The sequence below is a fragment of the Pelmatolapia mariae genome, linkage group LG3_W (assembly GCF_036321145.2).
Source record: "Pelmatolapia mariae isolate MD_Pm_ZW linkage group LG3_W, Pm_UMD_F_2, whole genome shotgun sequence".
Lineage (NCBI taxonomy): Eukaryota > Metazoa > Chordata > Actinopteri > Cichliformes > Cichlidae > Pelmatolapia > Pelmatolapia mariae.
In genome coordinates, this window is record NC_086229.1 from 87,874,682 (window position 1) to 87,894,691 (window position 20,010).

Genomic DNA, 20,010 nt, shown 5'->3' on the forward strand with positions numbered 1-20,010 from the left:
CTGTGGATGGATACTGATTACTGTCCTCTGCCTCCCTCTAACCTTCATATCAGTATCACTAACAACCCCCTCCCTACATCTTGCTACCCGTCCTGTAAGCCTCTGATGTCAGCCCTGATTTGTGACACTGTGTTGTTGACATGATTGGTGTCCATTAAGTGTGAGGATGACAGACTCCTTACCTGGCACCCTGGTGGAGGGGAGAAGGGGGGGGAGGCATGACAGACAGGTGGCGTCTAGTGGACTGATGTAACGCCATTAGATGCTGATGAAGAGGAAGATGACGACGGGGTGATGACAAAGCGCAGGCATGAGGACAGACAGGTGACAGTGAGGGACGGGGTGAGGCTGGTTGTCAGCAACAAGACAAAAGGGGTTAAGAGTGGCATTCCTCGGTTTTTAGGGTTGTGTTTTAGATTTTTTTTTATTTGAGCTCATGTTGGAGCTGGAACGTAATCATTGTGGATTAGCATTAATGCTAGAAGCAGAGCAAGTTAGACACTATAATTAGAGACATCTCTGGAGCTCACTTGTTGATTTAATCCTTGCAGAGAGAAAGAAAATGTGAAGAAAAGGTAACATTTTACATTAAAGCACATAAATCTACAACTGACAAGCTGCTTATTAGCATGTTAGCGGCAGAATGGCTCCTCATCAGTCACAATCTTTATTAAGCATTAACGTCTAAGTCTGCATATTCTGCAACTAGAAGACCATTTGGAGAGTTTCCTCAATAACCTTCTTATTGCTGTTTAATAACTGCTGAGCAACCTGTTAGCCATGGGCACGATTTGACTTTAGAACAGGGAATATGTTCTGAGTTAGCTGTAGTTTTGTGGTCAGTCACCCACACCACATCTACTACATGTTATTAATCTTGCAGGATGGCACCACCACCCTTTAAAGGGCTGTACACATGGAACTAGTGGTGTCATGGCAACCAGCAACCAATGACTTGCAGTCACAGAAGTACTGAGTGCTGAGGTAAACATTCCGCATCCACCAATGAGAACAAAGAATACCTCTGACTAACACATGACAGGGCTGTGAAACATACAATCTTAAAAAGTTAACTATATGAATAAACATGAAAAAATGATATTCTAGCAAACATACTTTACACATCAAGACTTAAAATAATCAGTCATAACACTCATACTTTAACTGTTATTTACTGTTGTTATGCAGTAACTACAAGGTTTTTAAAGGAAAATTGTAAGCTGTTATTAAATCTCATGATAACTAATAAAGAGACCAGAAGCAACTAATATGGACTTGTAATTAAAATGTGTATTCCCGTTAATAAAACTAATAATAATAATGAAAGCACATAAGTTACAATAACCCATTTAATATTAGTCACTTTGCGGGATGTCGGGCCAGTTATTTACCTCTTTTAACTTGTGTTAATCACACCATGACTTAGCAACACAAAGAAAATACAAACTTTCCCCTCCAAAGTGTTAAAGAAGTGAAGTTACCAGGCTTTATAGGTTATATTTGTGTATATGCAATCAGACAGGGGTGCTCACCTACCAACAGGAATGTCTGGGGGTGGTCTGGGTTAATGTGAAGGGTTAACAGACATCAGCGGTAATTACAGACATTGTGTTAAACAGATACGGTGACACAACAGCAGCGCACAGATGCTCATTCAAGCTTTGACAACACATTTGTTTTCAAGGCACATCTACGCAGACAGAATGAGTCAAAATTAGAGACAAGTCAGACGTCTGCTTGGTGCTTCAGACACACAGACACACACACACACACACACACACACACACACACACACACACACACACACACACACACACACACACACACACACACACACACACAGAGCAGTAATTGAAACAGATGCGTGGTTGTGTGAACACACTCTCTAATCTCTCTCGTTCTTCTCACCCACCATTTCTTCCCCGTTTCTGTCCTTTGCAGTTTGTGTGTGCGAGACGGAAAATGAAGAGAGGGGAGACATATTGAGGGAGAGTCCTCGAGCAGCCGAGAGAACAGAGGAGCCACGACTGGAGGAGGACAGCTTCAAGAACAGCATGATCAAAGGCGGCGAGCGCGTGACCGTTTGGCTGCGGATCGTCGGCCACGCTGATCTCAGTTCCGATCAAAGTCGATTGGTCTGTCGGCCTCTGTCTTTTGGCGGTGCGGTGTTAACACTTAGCCCTCGGGGTGTGTTGTTGGTAATGGGGAGCACGAGGTCAGATAGATGTTGGATTTCAGTGGAGAGAGAGACTTCCTGCTGCAGAGCAGTGAAGCGCGGACAGAGGAGCGCACGCCAAAGGCAGGTAATTCAGGGTAATGCTGGAGCTCCCACGCCATTTATCCTCCAAAGAAATGAATAACATAACGTGGATCAAACCTCCGCTCGCACATTAGCTACATGACTGCTTAAATGGTTCAGTTCAAAGGACAAGCAGTGTTTTCCTTTGGGGATAAAGGTGTCAAGTGAACATCACAGGACTTCACTGTTTCTGGGCTGGAAGCTGCCAGCTGTGCTTCTATACGTGACAAGAATTTTCTGTTTTTATCATATTTTACATTAAATAAAACATGGCTCACTAAAGAGAGCTGAACCGACTGACTGAGGACAGAAACTTTAGTCATTCAGACAGAATGTATGCAAAGGAGAAAAATATATTAGTCGAGAAATGTTTGTTAAAGGAGGCATGGTCCTCCTCGTGGTCCGACCCGGTCTCTAGCTGAACCACACATCTTTCCGTAGTCTGACATGCTTCACATTGTGTGACGCAGCAGAGCACCACAGATGTGCAGAGAACACAAACTGCATCAGTTTGCTGTAAATGATTAAACTGCACAGATAAACGAGTCTCCATGTTATTCACTAGTCCAGAGCACAACACCTTCATCCTGTATTTCATTTTTTGTTGCGCCTGGCCTGCACACATCTGGCCACTAAGCAGACTGAAGCTGTGATTTGTAGCGACGGATGTTGGTTCATTTAGAGTTTTGTCTCTGTGAAAAGAAATAAACGACGGGAAAAAACTACAAATTTTTAAGCTTATCAGATCCAGGCCAGAGTAAATGAAATATGTGAAACTGAGTTTTTTCTTTTTATGGCTCCATGTGATGTCAGAGACAGCAAAAATCCTTGATGCAGTCATCTCAGGCACACAGCTATGAGCAAAGAAGCTCCGCCCTCCTGCTGTTCACACCTTCTGTTTATAATAAGATGACAATCAGAAGAAAGTTGGTTTAAAGAAAGAGGGATAAGAGCTGAAATGGCTGTTTCAGCCTGAGGATGAATAGAGGAGCTGCACTCTGGTCCACTATAAGACATCTCTGATCCATGTAAAGCATCTCCACTGAAGTCCAAGAATGAAATACGAGCTGGAAATAAGCTAACCTGGCCCTCTTTGAGAACACAGGGTGGATCCAAGCTGGTAGCTGGTAGTTAATGTTGGTTTAAATAAGAAAAAGCAGCAAAGGTGGTGAAAAGATATTAAGAAAATATGTGCTGTGGAATAAAACCAAACATTAAAATAAAACATGACATTTACCCTCAGAGTGATGCGAGAGGATGAGGAGGTTGACACAGGAGGCCCCAGCTCCAGAGCCGAAGATGGTGATCCTCTCCGGGTCTCCGCCAAAGTGGCCTATGTTCTCGTTGAGCCAACGCAGAGCCTGGATCTGGTCCAGCAGGCCATAGTTCCCCTTAGCAGACTGATCTCCGGTGCTCAGGAAGCCTTATGTGCGGGACACAAATATGGAGGGAGGAGAAAGGTGAGGGAGTGTTTTCAGAAGAGCACAGGGAGGATGGAGGGGGATGAAGAGAGAACAAGACAAGATGTTATTAGGAAGTGTAGCTTTAATATTTAGCATCTGTCAGGAAAGTGATTCCCACTTTGGCCTGTAGCTCCGCTTCTGGGAGGGAACTGCAAGAGTGTAGAGAACGAGAGCGCTCGAGTGTGCAGCACCATCAGTCATCAACAAGGAGTCACAGCCGGTGCACAGAGACAACAAAGGGAGTGGCACAAGCAATTGCTTTTTCAGCCCCTCTCTTAATGACGTTTACTCTCTCTAATGTCATTGAGCAGCTACTTCCACACAGAACCACTCAGAGTACGACAGCCTTGAGCCTGAGGATCGTAGCTGAATCGTACAAATAACTGGATCAAATATCATGACACATATGAATATGAAATATAAAGAAGATCAAACAGAAACATTTACCTTCACAGGCAGAAGATTTTAGGACAGAAAAAAAAAGCGACACAGGTGCCACAGAAAAATGCATGAATATTCAAGTTCAATTAAAGTACCCCAGCAACTCAAAACACATGCTGTGTGTATCCCATCACACCCATGAAGACTCTGAAATGAGCAAATGTCTCAAAGGGAGCGATCTGAATTAACTGAGAATGTGGTCTGATTGGAAAAGCCAAAGCTTCACAGTTCCTTACATGCATCCTCTCATGAGCTGTGCAGGGGCCTAATTTGCATACATAATGTGAACTATACATACCCCGAACACCTCCACTCAATGCATGCAGCACTGTTAGCGCATTAATTATTCATTCGGCGCTTTGTCTGATATAATTGAGTTTAATTTCTTCATTGTACCTCATAATGACACAGAATGCTGTTTTCAATTCAAATTCCCCCCGCGGAACGATAAAGCAGCCGACGCTTCCCGAGGTTTTCCCGTAAGACGACCGTCCCGTTTATCAGAGCAGCCGAATAATACCTCGCCCTTTATGATGTTCGCCGACATTTGCCTCTCACGATTACTGGTAAGTATCTTCGATTGTTCCACCAAAGACCTAAATCTTTCCTATTTGAGTACCCATTAACTGGCAGCCCCTGAGATCCTAACGGGACTTCTAATTAAAGCTTTATTAAAGACAGGTGCACTGGAAAGGTCATCAATTAAGCTGCTACAGTGGAAGCTGAACACTTGTATGCTGGTAGCTGCTCTGATCAGCTCTAGCACAAACATACAGTACGTTATCTGCTATGGGTGTCTCAGTAGTGTTATCAAGATAAACGGGAATTTGGGAGCCAGCACACCAACATAAACATTTCTTAATTTATTATACATTTAATCTGTTCAGCGCTGGTTACACTGTGAAACAGCTAGGCCTGACTGTATTTATGGGGTCTAATGATCTGTCTGTGGAGGAAGAATAAAGGAAGGAAAATCTAAATAAAGACAAATAACTCAAGCCAAATTAAAAACTAAAAATACAACCAAGAACTGTATATATTATGTTATAACTGAACAGGAATGATTAGGTTTATAAGTGAGAGGGGGAAAAGGGGGACTTACTAAGGGCTTATACATGAGGATGTGCTGCCACCTTGTGGTAAAAACAAGAAAGACCACCTGCATTTTCTCCAAATATCCCTCACATACTACAGAAACACATGCTTGATAAGTAATAAGGATTATAAAATAAAACCACATAATTATGGCATGAATATGTAGTGGCTATAACTGAGAAATCACTGAGAAAACCTGATGATAATTATTAAACACAAGAACAGCCAAAGAATTACAGTAAAAAGAGGACACAAGTTATTGGGATTTACTCGCATATTCGTCTAACTACACACCAGTGAACCTGCTGCACCTACATGAACGCATTAAAACTGGATAATCAAACTTCTTTCCATAAACCCTGAAGCCCCCACACTGCAGGAGCTGCTGCTGAGGAGGGAGGGCGTTCACTGCTCCGAGAAAGGTGGTGAGCTCATTACTGGCCACATGAATCCAGCTCATGGAGAGATGAGGAATATGAAGTTTGTTGCAGGGCGGGGGAGGGGAGGGGGTGTTACCTGATCACCTTTTGTGCATGAATATTTCATTTTAATTGCACTGCGCCACAAACGAGCTGTCGATGCTGCACAGAGTTTACGGCAGTAACCAAACTAATTACGTCAAGTACATAATGAATCAATATTTTCCTACTTTTTCTTTCATTTTTACAGTTCACCTTTACGATCCGTAAAACAAAACAGATCAAAGTGCGTCTCGAGAAGCATCTCATTCCATTAGGGCTTTTGTGCTGCTCTTAAAAGACCACAAACACTCACAAATAAGCAGCATGTTTGGGTGCGTTAATTAAGCCGAGCACAAACAAGAGGCAAATAAGCTGCCTAATGCCCTACTGTAATCACCATGATATATTAAACATAACCAATTATGCTAATGAGGTCATTAATTTGGCTAATTACTGCAATGCATAGCAATATTTCTGTGTCAGCACTGTTTCTTGGACAAAGAAGAAAAAGAGAAAGCTCTGGCAGCAAAGTCCAAAGGTGGGAAATAATCATTATTGTGCAGCTTCTTGAAGCATCTATTATCACAGTGGCTGTGCCGGTGGAGCAGCAAAACAGAGAAGTGGGCCACACAGAGCCAGCAGACACCCCAGATCCTCGTGTTATCTTTCATAACAGCCAAAGCCGCCGTCGTCTCTGCACCTCCACGCTGCGTCCATCTGACAGAGAGACAGTGCACAACAGCAGGCCACTTCACCCGTCCTCCCCCCCACCTACCCCCGTCTGCTCTAATCTGATAAAAGGCTTGAGAAAAAAAAAAGAAATCGAGGAGCTGGTGAAAACGCAGCAATGCAAGATAAAAGGCGCGGCGCCGCATGAATAGCCTTTAAAATGGCTGTGGTAACGAACAGTGGTTGGGGGGGGGATGAGGGAGGGGTAGAGCGAGGCAGAGACGAGAGTAAAGGAAAAGGCGAGGAGGATAGTGGGTGTTCTGTGAGCCCCGGATAGAGGCACACTGTTTCATCTGCCTCCAAGACACCAGGGGTTGGTTCACATACACACACACGTACACAGAGGGACACTGATCAAAGGCTGACGCCACAGAAAAGACTGCCTCCTTTTCTCTTTATCTCTCTCTCCTCTCCCAAAACACAGGCCGCACACAACACACACATGTAAGCGCGCAAAGACACGGGGATCACGCGAGTACGTACTGTAAGCACCCCTCCGAAACGCTCAACAGACTCCAAAGTGTGCACGCAGCTCTTCGGGAATTGTGAGCACATGCACGGCAAACTGTGGTGCATCTATCCTGCACAGGTTTGTTGTTTGTGTGCAGCTATTTCTGTCATTATGATCTGTGTGTACAGGTGACAAACAGCACTGCTCACACACTACATGCTGCACAAAGCCAATGTTAGAGGGTGACACGGGTGCCAGGCAGCAGAGTAATTATTGTTTATCAGGCGTGTGTGTGTGTGTCGTTCAGAGAAATGAACAGATGTGGTGGCTCGAAGCATCTGAATAATGTATAGGACACACAATTTCAATATGTGGCCGCGCACACCCACACACGCGCACCGCTGCCTGCTTCTTTCCGAGGTGATGAAAGCCACCTGTGTGCTGGATAGACTGCACATCCCCAAACTGTTTCTAAGTGCATAATTCCAATTACAGCACCCCATATTTTATGCCACCATCGCCGAAGCTGGAGCGCGCGATCATCCCGCCGCCACGCTAAACGTTTTGCGATTTTTCAAAGGGTCACGCTGAGTGATGCAAGGAGAGGAGGAACGATTTGGAAGCAGGAGAAAAGGGGAAATGAGAGCGATTCCCCTCATTTTCTTCGACAGGCTTAAAAAGGAGCTTTTTTTTTTTTAATCCTCCCACAAACACCACTTTGGCTTAGACACAGCGATTGGCTAAGGGTGATTCGCTTCGCTCTTCTCTCGACTTCCCTTTTGTGCTGGCTCTCTATCTAAAGTTGTTATTGCTATTGCCAGCCTGTGACAACCAAATTATCTGTGAAATTATTCAGATTTTATGCCCTCTTACTGGGCAGGACCCCTGTGTATGTGAGTGTGTGTGTGCTGAGATGTGTTTGATGCCAGTCCTTTCCTGAGCAGAACAACACACCAAATGAGAGGGTTACCTGCTTAACATCAGAAGCAGGGAGTTCAATTCGCGGCCTTCCTAACGCTTTATTTTGTATTTGTCCTCTCCTTCTTTATCATCCAAATCGTCCTCTTCTGTAACAGTCACGTTTGATTTTTCGGCACGGCAGAGAAAACAAACAGCAGCGTGTTAATGGTGATGTAAAATAAAACAGCGGCCTCTCGTTTTTAAGTTATAAAGCTTTGAATCAATCAAACCCCATTTTGTCACGCTGCCAATCAATGCTACTATATTCAGTAATTACCTCTCTGCCGGAGTCTGCGGTTTCTGGGCTGGAGTCGAAAAACCACTGATGCATGAGGACTCACAAAAATCACTGTATGCATGCATCGATCGGGCCCAGCATTACACCTGTCTGATACCGTGTAGGTCCATCAACACAGCTGTGACTCAACAGGGCGAAAAACGGGACATGTGAGGGTCTCCTGTGATGTCTAGCACGAGGGGATAAGCAGCTGATCCTGATGCTTCCCAGCAGAACATCACATCGTTATCATTCATTTTAACTCTTCATCTCTTAACAAACATCCACGCAGAAGGACACTAGTGGCTGTGAGGTGACCCAAGACGGAAAGTCAATGAAATTCAGCAACTTGTAGCAATAACGGGTAAAATAACTGCAGCCATGTGAAGTGGGGAGATTTATATCAACCTATTTTACCAGTAGGAATGAAAGACATCATTGCTTGACATATGACACGATATATCAGGGGGTTACCAAAGTAGTGTGTGAAAAACTTTACATGTTAACAGGTTTTAGTTGTTTCAGTTGCTGATTGGTTTATGATCCGGCTTTACTGATAGTTCACTGGTATCAGCCTCAGTGTGGAACCTTTTAACGCAGATCTGTACTGAGTTACTGCTATCACTGCTAAACCGCCCCCTGAAATCATTCAGCAAACATGGGGTAACTTTTAACATGGTGGTGAAACAGGAAGTGGAATTCATTTGTTAGCAGAGAGCTAGATTTACTGAGTGGGGCAGATTAGCGTGGCACCACAGTAACCAAGAAAAAAAGCTGATGGGTGATACTTAAAAAACCTCCAAAACAAAACACCAATCTGTGAACACAGAAGCAGCAGGTTCATTTCAATAATGATCAACACAAAGAACCGAGAGCAGTACAAATTAGCGAGTTGCAAACGAGCAGACGTGACGAGGTAGAGCTCTATTAACAACAAGCACCGATTGTTATTTGTAATCTCACAGCACATAATAAAGAGCAAGAGCAGGTTTTACTCATGAGGAGAGGCAGCGGGAGAAAAATGCACGTTTGGATGCAGGAATGAAGTTTTCCATCAGAAGCTAATGGGGAGCAGGCAGGGTCAGAGATGGTTCTTCAGTCTGTGTCTAACAGCTGATGGATGTCCAGTAGAGCACAAAATATTACATACAGTCACATCTGATGTCAATAAAGTCACTACTACAGTGCAGACATGTGAACATCACACTCATCTGGTCGCAGCAGATGGCCCCGCCCCTCCCTGAGCCTGGTTCTGCTGGAGGCTTCTTCCTGTTAAAAGGGAGTTTTTCTTTCCCACTGTTGCCAAGAGCTTGCTCATAGGGGATCATCTGATTGTTGGGGTTTTGTAGTGGCTTGAGTTGAGTGCTTTGGTAATTTTTTCTGTGTGATACTGCAGGAAAAAGGTTTCCACAAACTCCTATTAGCCAAACCAACCTTCACTCATATTAACGGCTGTATTCTGACAGACATTTTAATAGAAAATATGTGAAGGAGAGTGAGTGAAATGCTGATTTGTGATGTTGAAGAACTGTACACCCTCATTTCACAGTATCTCACTTGTCATTCCAAATAAACGAATTCTCCTAGTGGCAACTGCGCAGCCGTATGAAGCTCAGGTAAGAGGTAAGAACAATAACGTGCACACATGCTGTTACCTCAAGTAATCAAAGGTGTCAGCAAATAAACCAGGACATTATTTTTTTTTCAAAAATCCAACTTTGTAGAAAAAAACCCTTTCAGAGTTTAATATTTGAATCATTAATAGTTGAATATGCATCACCTTTTTTGCACTCTGCCTCTCTCCTCGTGGACGCTCCTGCATTCACTCTTATGTCATTCATTCTTTCATCTGCCGCGTCCCTTGTGGTTCTGACTCTTTTCCTTTCAGGGTTGGGTTTGGAGCTGGAGCTGCTAGCATCTGAAGTCCTGACACTGGTGAGAGAGAAACCAGGCCAGCTCCCAGCAGAGCACGACCATATGCACACAAGCGTTTCTCGTAGCCTTCAATCTGCCCATGCAGGCTTCTGTGTGTGTGTGTGTGTTTGTGTGTTTGTGTATGTTAAGCATGAAGGGGTGTGATTGCTCTTGTTTTTGTCACAGGCCAGTCCAAGTGTGTCAGAGGGATACAGACGAACACACACGCGTGCGCACACACACACACTCGGTCATACTCTGAGGGAGGATGGCAGCAAAGGAGAAGTGGCTGACAGAGACAGAATGAGTCACAAAGGGACAAACACAGCGAGAGGAAGTGAGATGATAGATTGCCAGGTGTGTGTGTGTGTGTGTGTGTGTCCACAGGGATGAGAGAAAGACCAGTATCTATTTCACTCTTCTTCTTTAACAAGAGTCTTTATAGAGTGGAGGTGTGCGTCTATCGATCAGGTTTTGTTGCCCTGTGAACACTTTTAGAGCCCTGAGGAACAATAGCTCATCCTCCTCATCACACACTCCCATCATGAGCCCTCTCCGTGTTGTGTGTGCGCCTCCTTGTCTCCTTTTCTTTGTGTTTCTACATCTCTTCTTCAGCTGAATTCTTTCGCCCCACTCCTGTTTATCTTTCATTCAGCTCCTTCGGGTGTGTCCGTCCCTGGGGTCTTCCAGCCAGTCGGAGGGTAATGGCGGGTGAAATAGGGGTGCCGTGGGCCAGATCGGACACGATGTATAGTATAGTCCAAGCTGTGTGCATTGCACTAGCGCGCAGCTGCAGTAAGTGTTTTTAGTCACCGGCACGGCTGGCACAAGAAAACAACACACTGAGTTTCTTTATTCGCTCATTTGCCAACCCGTTCACAGGATGCGACGTTAGAGTCGATTAGTGTGTTCCATCCAGAAAATGCAATAATTGTTGGCTTGAAAAGGATTAAAGCTGTGTAGAAATGTTCCAGGTACTTAAAAGCAGTGAAATTGTGCCTAATGAATCAATGGTTGACCTTAACATGTCTAATTGTTTTCATGCTGAACTTTAAAATTGTTAAAAGGCTGAATAAAGAATTACAAGTGTCAAACTGAAGCAGCAGAGGATGAGATATCCATATGGCGCGTCCACACTGGAAGCCAGTCACTGGTTTGCACATCGCTTTGAAGCTGATGTCATTCCAAATAAATGAATTCTCTGGTTGCCGTGGACGTTCCAGGCTCCAGTTTCCTAGGTGACTCTTTAATGCATCTACTACTAGGTCATGTGTCAATCAGCGCCAGTCGTCAGTGTCATTGGGTAGTCACTTCAGTTGCTCGGCTGGAAGACATTTTTTAAAATCTTGGATCCCGCATGCTTCCGGCTGCCAGCTGTTATCTTATTTGCTTGAAGTTTTGGAATGTCGTTCACTTTCTCTGGTCTCTTCCAGTGTGGATGCAGGTTTAGTTTACAGAATAAGAAGTTGGATTGTAAAGTTCCTCGCCTTCTTCAAGGTCATCATCGTGGGCAGAGATGCAAATGCTTGCAGCATACCCGCTAGTTTTAGTATGCTATAAATCTCATTGTGATGAATTGGGCTGGTTCATCTCTCACCTGCTATCTGCAAAAGTCTGATGTAGTTACACTGCAAGGCGCATGTGAGCAAGTGGTTAGATCTAAAAACAGTAAAGACTGAGAGCTGCACAAGGAGACAAAGCTGAAGGGAAAATTCAAATCTGCCACAACTTTTTTATTTTTTGCATAAAGCTTTGGTGTTTCTACCTTCAATAAGCACCAGTAATTCTTCCTGAGAGCATCTTTTATTAGCTCCTCGTTGCCTGGTAAATGCCAAAGTGTACCAACTTCATGGCCCCAGTGGGCACAGCAGGCTAACAGTTAAAATTGTGTAAGCTACATATTAAACCTGACATAACCCTGAAGACATCGCTAGAGATCATTCTCTCCACTTTTAGCAAGTTCCTCCAAACCCTTTCTACAACTATTCCTACAGACTTGAAGTGTTTAAAACTTTAAGGGCAAATAAAAAAGGCAACACAAAGTGCCAAAACTCAGCTCCACAGAACTAGCGTCTGGGTCCAGCCGTGGAATAAACCACTTATACAGCGCTCCTGTGTCGAGACACAGGGAAAAAGGAGCGAGACGAGAAAAGTGGGGAAATGAGGGGAGGAAAAACAAGAGCTAATGAATCCCCGAACTGGTGTCCGTGCCTGCTCCAGCAGCAGCAGCAGCAGCTGTGCGGTGGTTAGATTTACCGAGCAAAACAAACAAACAGCAAAAATAAATGGGTAAACACTCCTTGTGGGTCTGCGGGGGTCTTTGAATGTACGCGTGTCTCTCGGAGTATCCGACTGTACTTATTTGTATGTTTATCTGCATATTTATCTGTGTCTATTTGTGTGTGTGTTTATCTAATCAAAATTTCACAATTTCACCCTCTTAGGCTGCAAGTGAAATGAATGGATGTGAATCTGTGGAGCTAAAAGTAGACCCCTGCTATTCCACTACACACTGGCAAAGTTGTGAAATACTTGAAATGGATCCCATGCTGGGTTTGGCCTACATACTGTAACTCCACTACACTGCACTGCATATAGCAAATGTGGTACAATTTAGCTGAGCTCGGGTTTTGTTTAGCTGCCACCGTTGCCACTTTTTGCAGTCTTGTTAATCAGACCATGTGCCGCGGTGTAGCACAAACGTCCCCTAACTGTGTAACAAAAAACAAAAGAAAAAAGGCGATGACACAGACGGGCTCTGTTCTTGTTAACCAGCCTCCTTTGTGCAGCGTCCATAAATCAATCTGTTATTTACTATTGTGGAAGAAGTTTTTTTTCTGTGTTATGCTGCATCACTAAATTGGGCTGAGAGTGAACAGAGAGTCCTACAATTTTCACCTCAATGCATGTCAATGAAAAGGGACAGCTCTATATCTGCTCCTTTTGAAAATGTGTTTGAAATCATTATTCAGCTGCTAACCTCCATCTCAACTCAAAGAGCCGGCCTCGCTGGGGGAGTGTCAGTGTTAATATGCTCCTCTGCTGCAACCGCTTAAACCAAACCTCTCCAAGACTCACTCTGTGAGCTAACCGGTATAGCATACGTCTAATTCTCCCTCCCTCACGCACACACCTGTTGTTTTTACATGACCATCCCACCCTTTTAAAGCACAACAACTCTGAGATGTCTGATGTTTTCCACTTCCGCGGTGTTGTAATTAAAATATGCAAATGGTATCATAAAATGTGTTTCACTCTAATGACTCAATGGCAGTCGTGCCCGATGCCTTCGGCTCTGAAAGGTTACCGTCAGATAAGTCTGCTTCACATCAAAAGTGAGGCTGACACGAGCCCGCGTGTTTGAGAGACAAAGGGAATTCTGGGCTTTATCTCCGGCTCATAAAGAAACTAATCTGACTTCTGCCTCTGAAGTTTGCGGAAGACAGCTTCTCAAATCCCCCTCGATTTCTCATCCTTCACGCAAACACCTCTGCACGCGCGCACACGCAAACACACACAAGCTTTCAATTACTTTGACCTTCTATGTATTTTTGAGTAAACAACTTAGATAAATAATGTTTTGGAAAAATGCTGCACTGCCAGCTCCCACGCTATTTGGTTGTGTGTCTAGTTTCACACACACAGACAATATTTTGACACAGTCATAGGGCTTAAACCCGGGAAAATTTGTGTGACTAACACATGTTTGGCTGTGTGTGTGGGGAGATCCTCCCCCAGGAAATATGTCAAACACGTAATATTCTGCATGCTTCTTTTTTATGTACAAATTCATTAATTTATGTCAGGAACACTTTATTATTTGTTCATATCATAAGAAATATTGTTTACTCTGCTGCTGTAACAATGTGAATTTCCCAACTCTGAGACTAATAAAGGCTACCCCATCTTATTTTACCGATAATGAATATTCAGTATTGTTATAATTTATGTTACTTTGTTATTTGTTTGTGCAACTGAAATTATGACTTCCTGAATAATGTACTCTATGATGTATGGGGATGCTGGCAAGTATAGACTCACTGTTCAGAGCACTATTTACACTGTGGCTGGAGACAAAGTTATTTTTTAAGCAGGTATACTGCAGGGGTGTCCAACTCCAGGCCTCAAGGGCCGGTGTCCTGCAGGTTTTAGATCTCACCCTGGGTCAACATGCCAAAACTAAAGGATTAGTTCATTAGCAGGTCTCTGGAGAACTTCAAGACATGATGAGGAGGTCATTTAGCCATTTAAATCAGCTGTATTAGATCTAAAACCTGCAGGACACCCTCGAGGCCTGGAGTTGGATATGAAATTTAGCGTCTATAATTATATACACTGTTGCATGTCAGTAAAAACAAATAAGAATATTTCCCACTGATATATATAATGAAATAAAAAAAATTCCATATTTCAACATCTTTCAGCAGATCAACAGATCAGAGTTCATTTGATGTTTGGTATTCATCACATGAAATGTGTTCTCAGAATTATTAATGATTATGGACAACTAGAGATGAAAATCTAACTGTGAATCTTTATGCTCTGCTCACATTATTTCCATAAACTCCAGAAGAGGTTTGGAAAACTAATTACACTAAAGTAAAATTAGTAATACCCCTGTGGAAACAAAAATGTTACTTTTACAGTTCACTTACACTCACTTTGTTAGGTAAACTTTACTAGTGCCAGGTTGGACACCATTTTTCCTTCAGCAATGTCGTCATTCTTCACGGCATTAATTCAACAACCTGCTGGAAACACTCCTCACAGATCTGAACATTTATCATGTTCAAGAAACCAGTTTGAGATGACCTGAGCTTTAAGACATGGAGTGTTAACCTGCTGGTACTGTGGTCATAAAGGGATGTACGTGGTACACACAGGTAGGCTGTGGCATTTAAACAAAGTTCAGTTGGTTCTAAGCGGTCCAAAGTGTGCCACACCATTACACCACCAGCATCCTGAATCGCTCATACGAGGCAGGATGGGTCCATGCTTTTATGTTGTTTATGCCAAAACCCTACCATCAGAATGTTCCAGCACAAACGAAGGCTAATTAAAGCCAAGTAACATTTTTGCAGTCTTCTATTGTCCACCTTTGGTAAGCCTCTGCAAACTGTAGCATCATTTTCCTAATCATAGCTGAAAGGAGTGGTTACTCCTCCCCTTCCTAGTAGATGCATTTAGGGTATGAATTTGAAAATCCTACGCTGCCTCCTTCTCAGAGTATCACATTTACAAACTTGAGCGTCCATGCCGCGCGCTCGGCGGGGTGACGACAATACCCCATCAGCCTTTTACAGCTGAGGGATAAAAAACAAAGAAAAGAAAAACCCAAGAGGTAAAAATACACCAAAACAGTAACAAACACCTACAGTCCCCAGTGAATACTGAAAGCATACATGAAGATCCCATCACACTGACAGCAGGATAACAGAGGTGGAGTGCATCAGCACGTACTATCAACCTGAAGTTAAAGGCTACTGGAGAGCTTCCATTATTTCTCGCAATAATAATAATAAACAACAACAAATAAGTTTGCCGAAGGCTTTTGTCAGAGGTGATGTTTTTCTCTCTTCACTGCATCACTTACAAATGGAAAACGCCCCTCCTGCGTGAGAAGCCAGATAACGCTGTTTGTCGACCTCGTGATGTGTGCTTTGTCGTATCGCTCCGAATGCACACGGGGAAAACCGTGAATGAAATCACTCTCGGGAGGACCACGCTCGTCTCGCTGCATGATCAACTCACAAGACGGGTCTGTGTCGGGAGCACATCTATCACATCTGTAACGCGTGCAGAGGAAGTACCAGAAGATGATTTAGAATGTACAAATGGAACAACATGAGACTGTCAGAACAAACTCCGTCATCTCTCAGTGTTCGCACTGCTGGAAAAATCTACTTCATGTATGATGTAGCACGCGGCAACCAATTACATCCAGTGTTTTCAATGATCAGCCTGTGGGCCCTGGCAATGTTTAATGTGATGACAAGGAGAGAGCGCAGAACATTTCATTCATATCCTACAATGATGCAGCAGCGCAGAACCAAAGAGAGAGCACTCCTCTTCAGTCTCATAGAAGATTGACGTAGCCACTATGACCTACATCCACTTTGCAGTTTAAAGTCTCAGCACCAGCGTTTGATTTCTTTTTTTGGATGTAACCATATTTAGACTAGAGAGTGACGTAATCAGCAAGAACAGCAAGCTTGGTAAGCGATCACATTCATAATGCATCATAAAGTGTATGGGTACAAAACATAAACACATAGAGACGAATGCTGCTAATTAGTGCTAATAGCTTAAAAAAAAGAATTTTACTTGAAGCACAAGCTTCTTTGATGGATTTTACTTAAAGTAAAACACTTTATTTGACAAATAATTAAATTAAAAATGCCTGAAATAGATCGAACAACACAAACAACGTGTATAGTTCAGGGACTTGAACTAGCTTCTACAGCTCCAAGCTTAAAGACTCAACACAATTCAAACAGGCGCGTTATGAAAAACTTCACCGAGCATTCGGTTGTTATAAAAGGGGGAAACTATTTATAGTTAACATACTATTTAATACTTCAACATGGGAGTCTAAACATATGACATGATGACAGCCCAGTTATCACAGCTATGCAAAAGGCAAACAAAGAATAAAGTAAACTCATCATCAGATAGGGAAAAACAACAAAAGATTGAATGTTGGAAGTCTCCAACATCTAAATGAAAGAACTAAACAATCTGCAGTGCAAGCAGTTACTGCAAGTATGCGTCATTTACCTTCAAAGACAATGTGGTATCTATTTCTTCCCCCTCCCACTGTCTCAGTGTTATTGAATGCACTGGCCCCTTTCTCTCCTCTAATTCAGTGAGGTCTTCCACGACAAGCCCAGGCATGAAACCTCCATCATGTGCACGTCAGACTGTCCCTGAGCTGGTGACACCACAACTCTGCTGTCTGAATACAGTACATTTCATCTCCTTTCTTCTTTCTTCATCACACTGCCCATCACTCTTCTCTTTTATTCTCTGAGCCAGAATAAACTGCGGGGCTGTCTGTACATGACAACCGTCTGAGCTTCTAAATGACCCAATAAATTACCTGCTGTGTTCAATGGAAAGGAATTTTAATTGCCTTTTGCCAAAAATCAAGATACTTTATGTGTGCAAGAATGGCAGAGCGTTACATAATTACTCAACTGATTGCTAGTTATAGTTAACTTTTTTCCAGAAAAAAATGAATTAATTTGCTCTAAAAGCTGCCCGTGAAACTCTCACATTATTATTACCTGCATTTAGATTTTATAGAATTTAATGTTTTCCAAGATGCCATCCCATGCATTCAAAGTTACAGTGGAAACTGGGCCTGTAAGAAAAATGTCAGCGAACCCATATTAAAATTTCCAAACTTGAGCATTAGCCACAGCTGATTATTTTCAGAAAAAATAATTGAACAAAAACCCCAAAACACAAGTTTGAACCATTCAAATATTGCATTACATCCACAAGAGGGCAAGCCAATACAACAAAAGCTGCAACTACTGCTACAGGTCTAAAAAATCTACATAACCATGCAGTCCAAAACAGGCAAAGAAAACCAAGACTCCACCAGGAACCTATGATGCATTTTCCCACAAACCCTATAATAACTGTGTAATAACAGTGGCACAGCCTGATAACGTAGCCTATCAACATATACACACACTTGTTGATAGACTACCTTAGCAGGCTGTGACTAATCTAATCTTTTACCCCATATAAGTATTTTCTAAATAATTTAAATATAATAATATATTGTTGTATTTATTAACTTAGCAACAAAAAATTTAATTACTTATTTTGAAAGTCAATTTTACCAACAAAGAAGAAGAACTGTGAAGTTAAAGAAAATATCTATTAGCATGTTTATCTAATGAAGGTTTATCTTATCTTATCTTAATCTAGACCTACTTTGAAACAAAATTACTATAAGCCTATGCTCTCAGGCTCCTTTGAATCCAACCTGTGTCTCTGCAATTGAATCACAGGGACCAACTGAGAGAACCAAAAAAGCCACTTTTGAGACCCTTGTACTGCCTAAGTCAGAGGTGTCGAACTCCAGGCCTCAAGGGCCGGTGTCCTGCAGGTTTTAGATGTGTCCTTGATCCAACACAGCTGATTTAAATGGCTACCTCAACATGTCTTGAAGTTCTCCAGAGGCCTGGTAATGTACTAACCCTTTAGTTTAGGTGTGAGAGATCTAAAACCTGCAGGACACCGGCCCTTGAGGCCTGGAGTTGGACACCCCGGGCCTCAGTAAAAGGGCATATTAGCGAGGCTATGGTTTGGGTAGCGTTTGTGTGTGCGTCGTTCTGTCAACTCGTTTAGGGTGGGGTCATGTCAACAACCCATTAAAATCTGTCTTACATCCACCACAGTCTTTAAGGTCAACTTACTGGTCAAAAATTGACAAAAAGCCTTATATTATTGCGTTATCCCTCACTACAGAGGATTTTGAATTTTGAGATATTCACATGCATGACGATCGATAAGCTATACATTTGAATAAGTTATACATTTTTGGAAAATAACCAGATAAATCTTTTGACTTAATTCTACTTTGAATTAATCATTTATATCCGTCCAATTAAATTCCTAATTATATTGACTAATTATCACCTCTTTCTCTCCCCGTACTAGCAGCAGTGCATCTGAAGCCTGCAGCTACGCCACACAGCTGTTCCAGCTTTGCTACACAGCGTGCTGTATCACCCCAGCAGCACTGCGTCTAACAGTGTTAGCATTCGGTAAAGCCTGTGAGAAAGACTGACAATGTTTGATTGTTTTTGTTTTGTTTTGGGGCATTTTCCCTGAAAAATCAAATACTGAGTGTATGTTTTTTTAACGCTATAGCATGCAATTATATGTAACGTAAATTGCATTACATATCTGTGTCAGACTTTTTGTTGTTTGTTTTTAATAAAAAGTCAAAGTCCAACTTCTTATTGATCTGTACTCCAAGGGAAGTTCTGATAAAGCATATTTATCTCAGATAACAGTAATTAAAAAAACAAGGACGTATATTTCAGCAAATTAGAGAGAAATTAGAGACACATGCTTTCTTATTAAAAAATGATTTTTCAACTGGCAAAGCTTAATAAGAATTTTCAAGACAAGAAATAAAAAGACTGTGTGGAAAATCAGCTTTTTTATCAGAACAAAGAACAAACACAACACTCCAACATTCTGACTGCAGTTCATAACGGAGAAAAAATAAAGTAACAGCATGAATACAAAGTAGGCTCATTAAAAGGCTTGCTATTCACACAAAGTTTCATCCCTTCCACTACGCACTCAGCTATCAGTCAGAAGGTGGGAAAAGTCTTCCTTGGAAAAGTCTGTAACGTGACCTTCGATTCTGAAAGTGGCTGAAATGCCAGAATCACAGTACAGTGTGTGCTCTCTGGAAGCTCTGAGATGTCTCCTACGTTTATATGTTTCATGCATCCCCTGTAATCCTGCTGTATATCCTGAAAGGTCAGCAGGGTTTTTGGTACCAGCTCTGAGTGGTGGGTAGCTCTACTGTGTGATCACTGTCATTGCTCAGAGTCGAACAATACAATAAATGTTAGCAATATGATGCAGAATACACACTAAAGTTTGGTGACCTGCCCCGTAATCCGGTTGTTCCTGTTGCCCCCCTGTTTGATTGACAGTAACTGATATGGGGAATGGGCAATGGGGTTAATGTGCACTCACTGAGGTAATGCTATCCACCCTCCATAATGCACGGTAGCCCAGTGTAGCCAAACACACAACAACACTCCACACAAAAGGGAATTCATTTACAATTTTCAACATAAAGACAAAGAATGTAGACTCTAGCTGCAGGAGAGCCTATTTTACATATAATGATGAATGACTCAGCCTACTGGAATTAGTGA

General features: G+C 42.5%; 1 protein-coding gene across 3 annotated transcripts in view; it reads right to left on the minus strand.

Moving 5' to 3' along the window:
- The window catches only part of LOC134624973 (neuroligin-2-like), a 234,804-nt gene that overhangs the window by 13,080 nt on the left and 201,714 nt on the right, over window positions 1-20,010 (minus strand). For all 3 annotated transcript variants that reach the window (XM_063470221.1, XM_063470220.1, XM_063470222.1), the window contains one exon: window positions 3,537-3,722. In XM_063470221.1, the coding sequence (XP_063326291.1) occupies window positions 3,537-3,722 (186 nt within the window). The remainder of the gene's footprint in view (window positions 1-3,536; window positions 3,723-20,010) is intronic.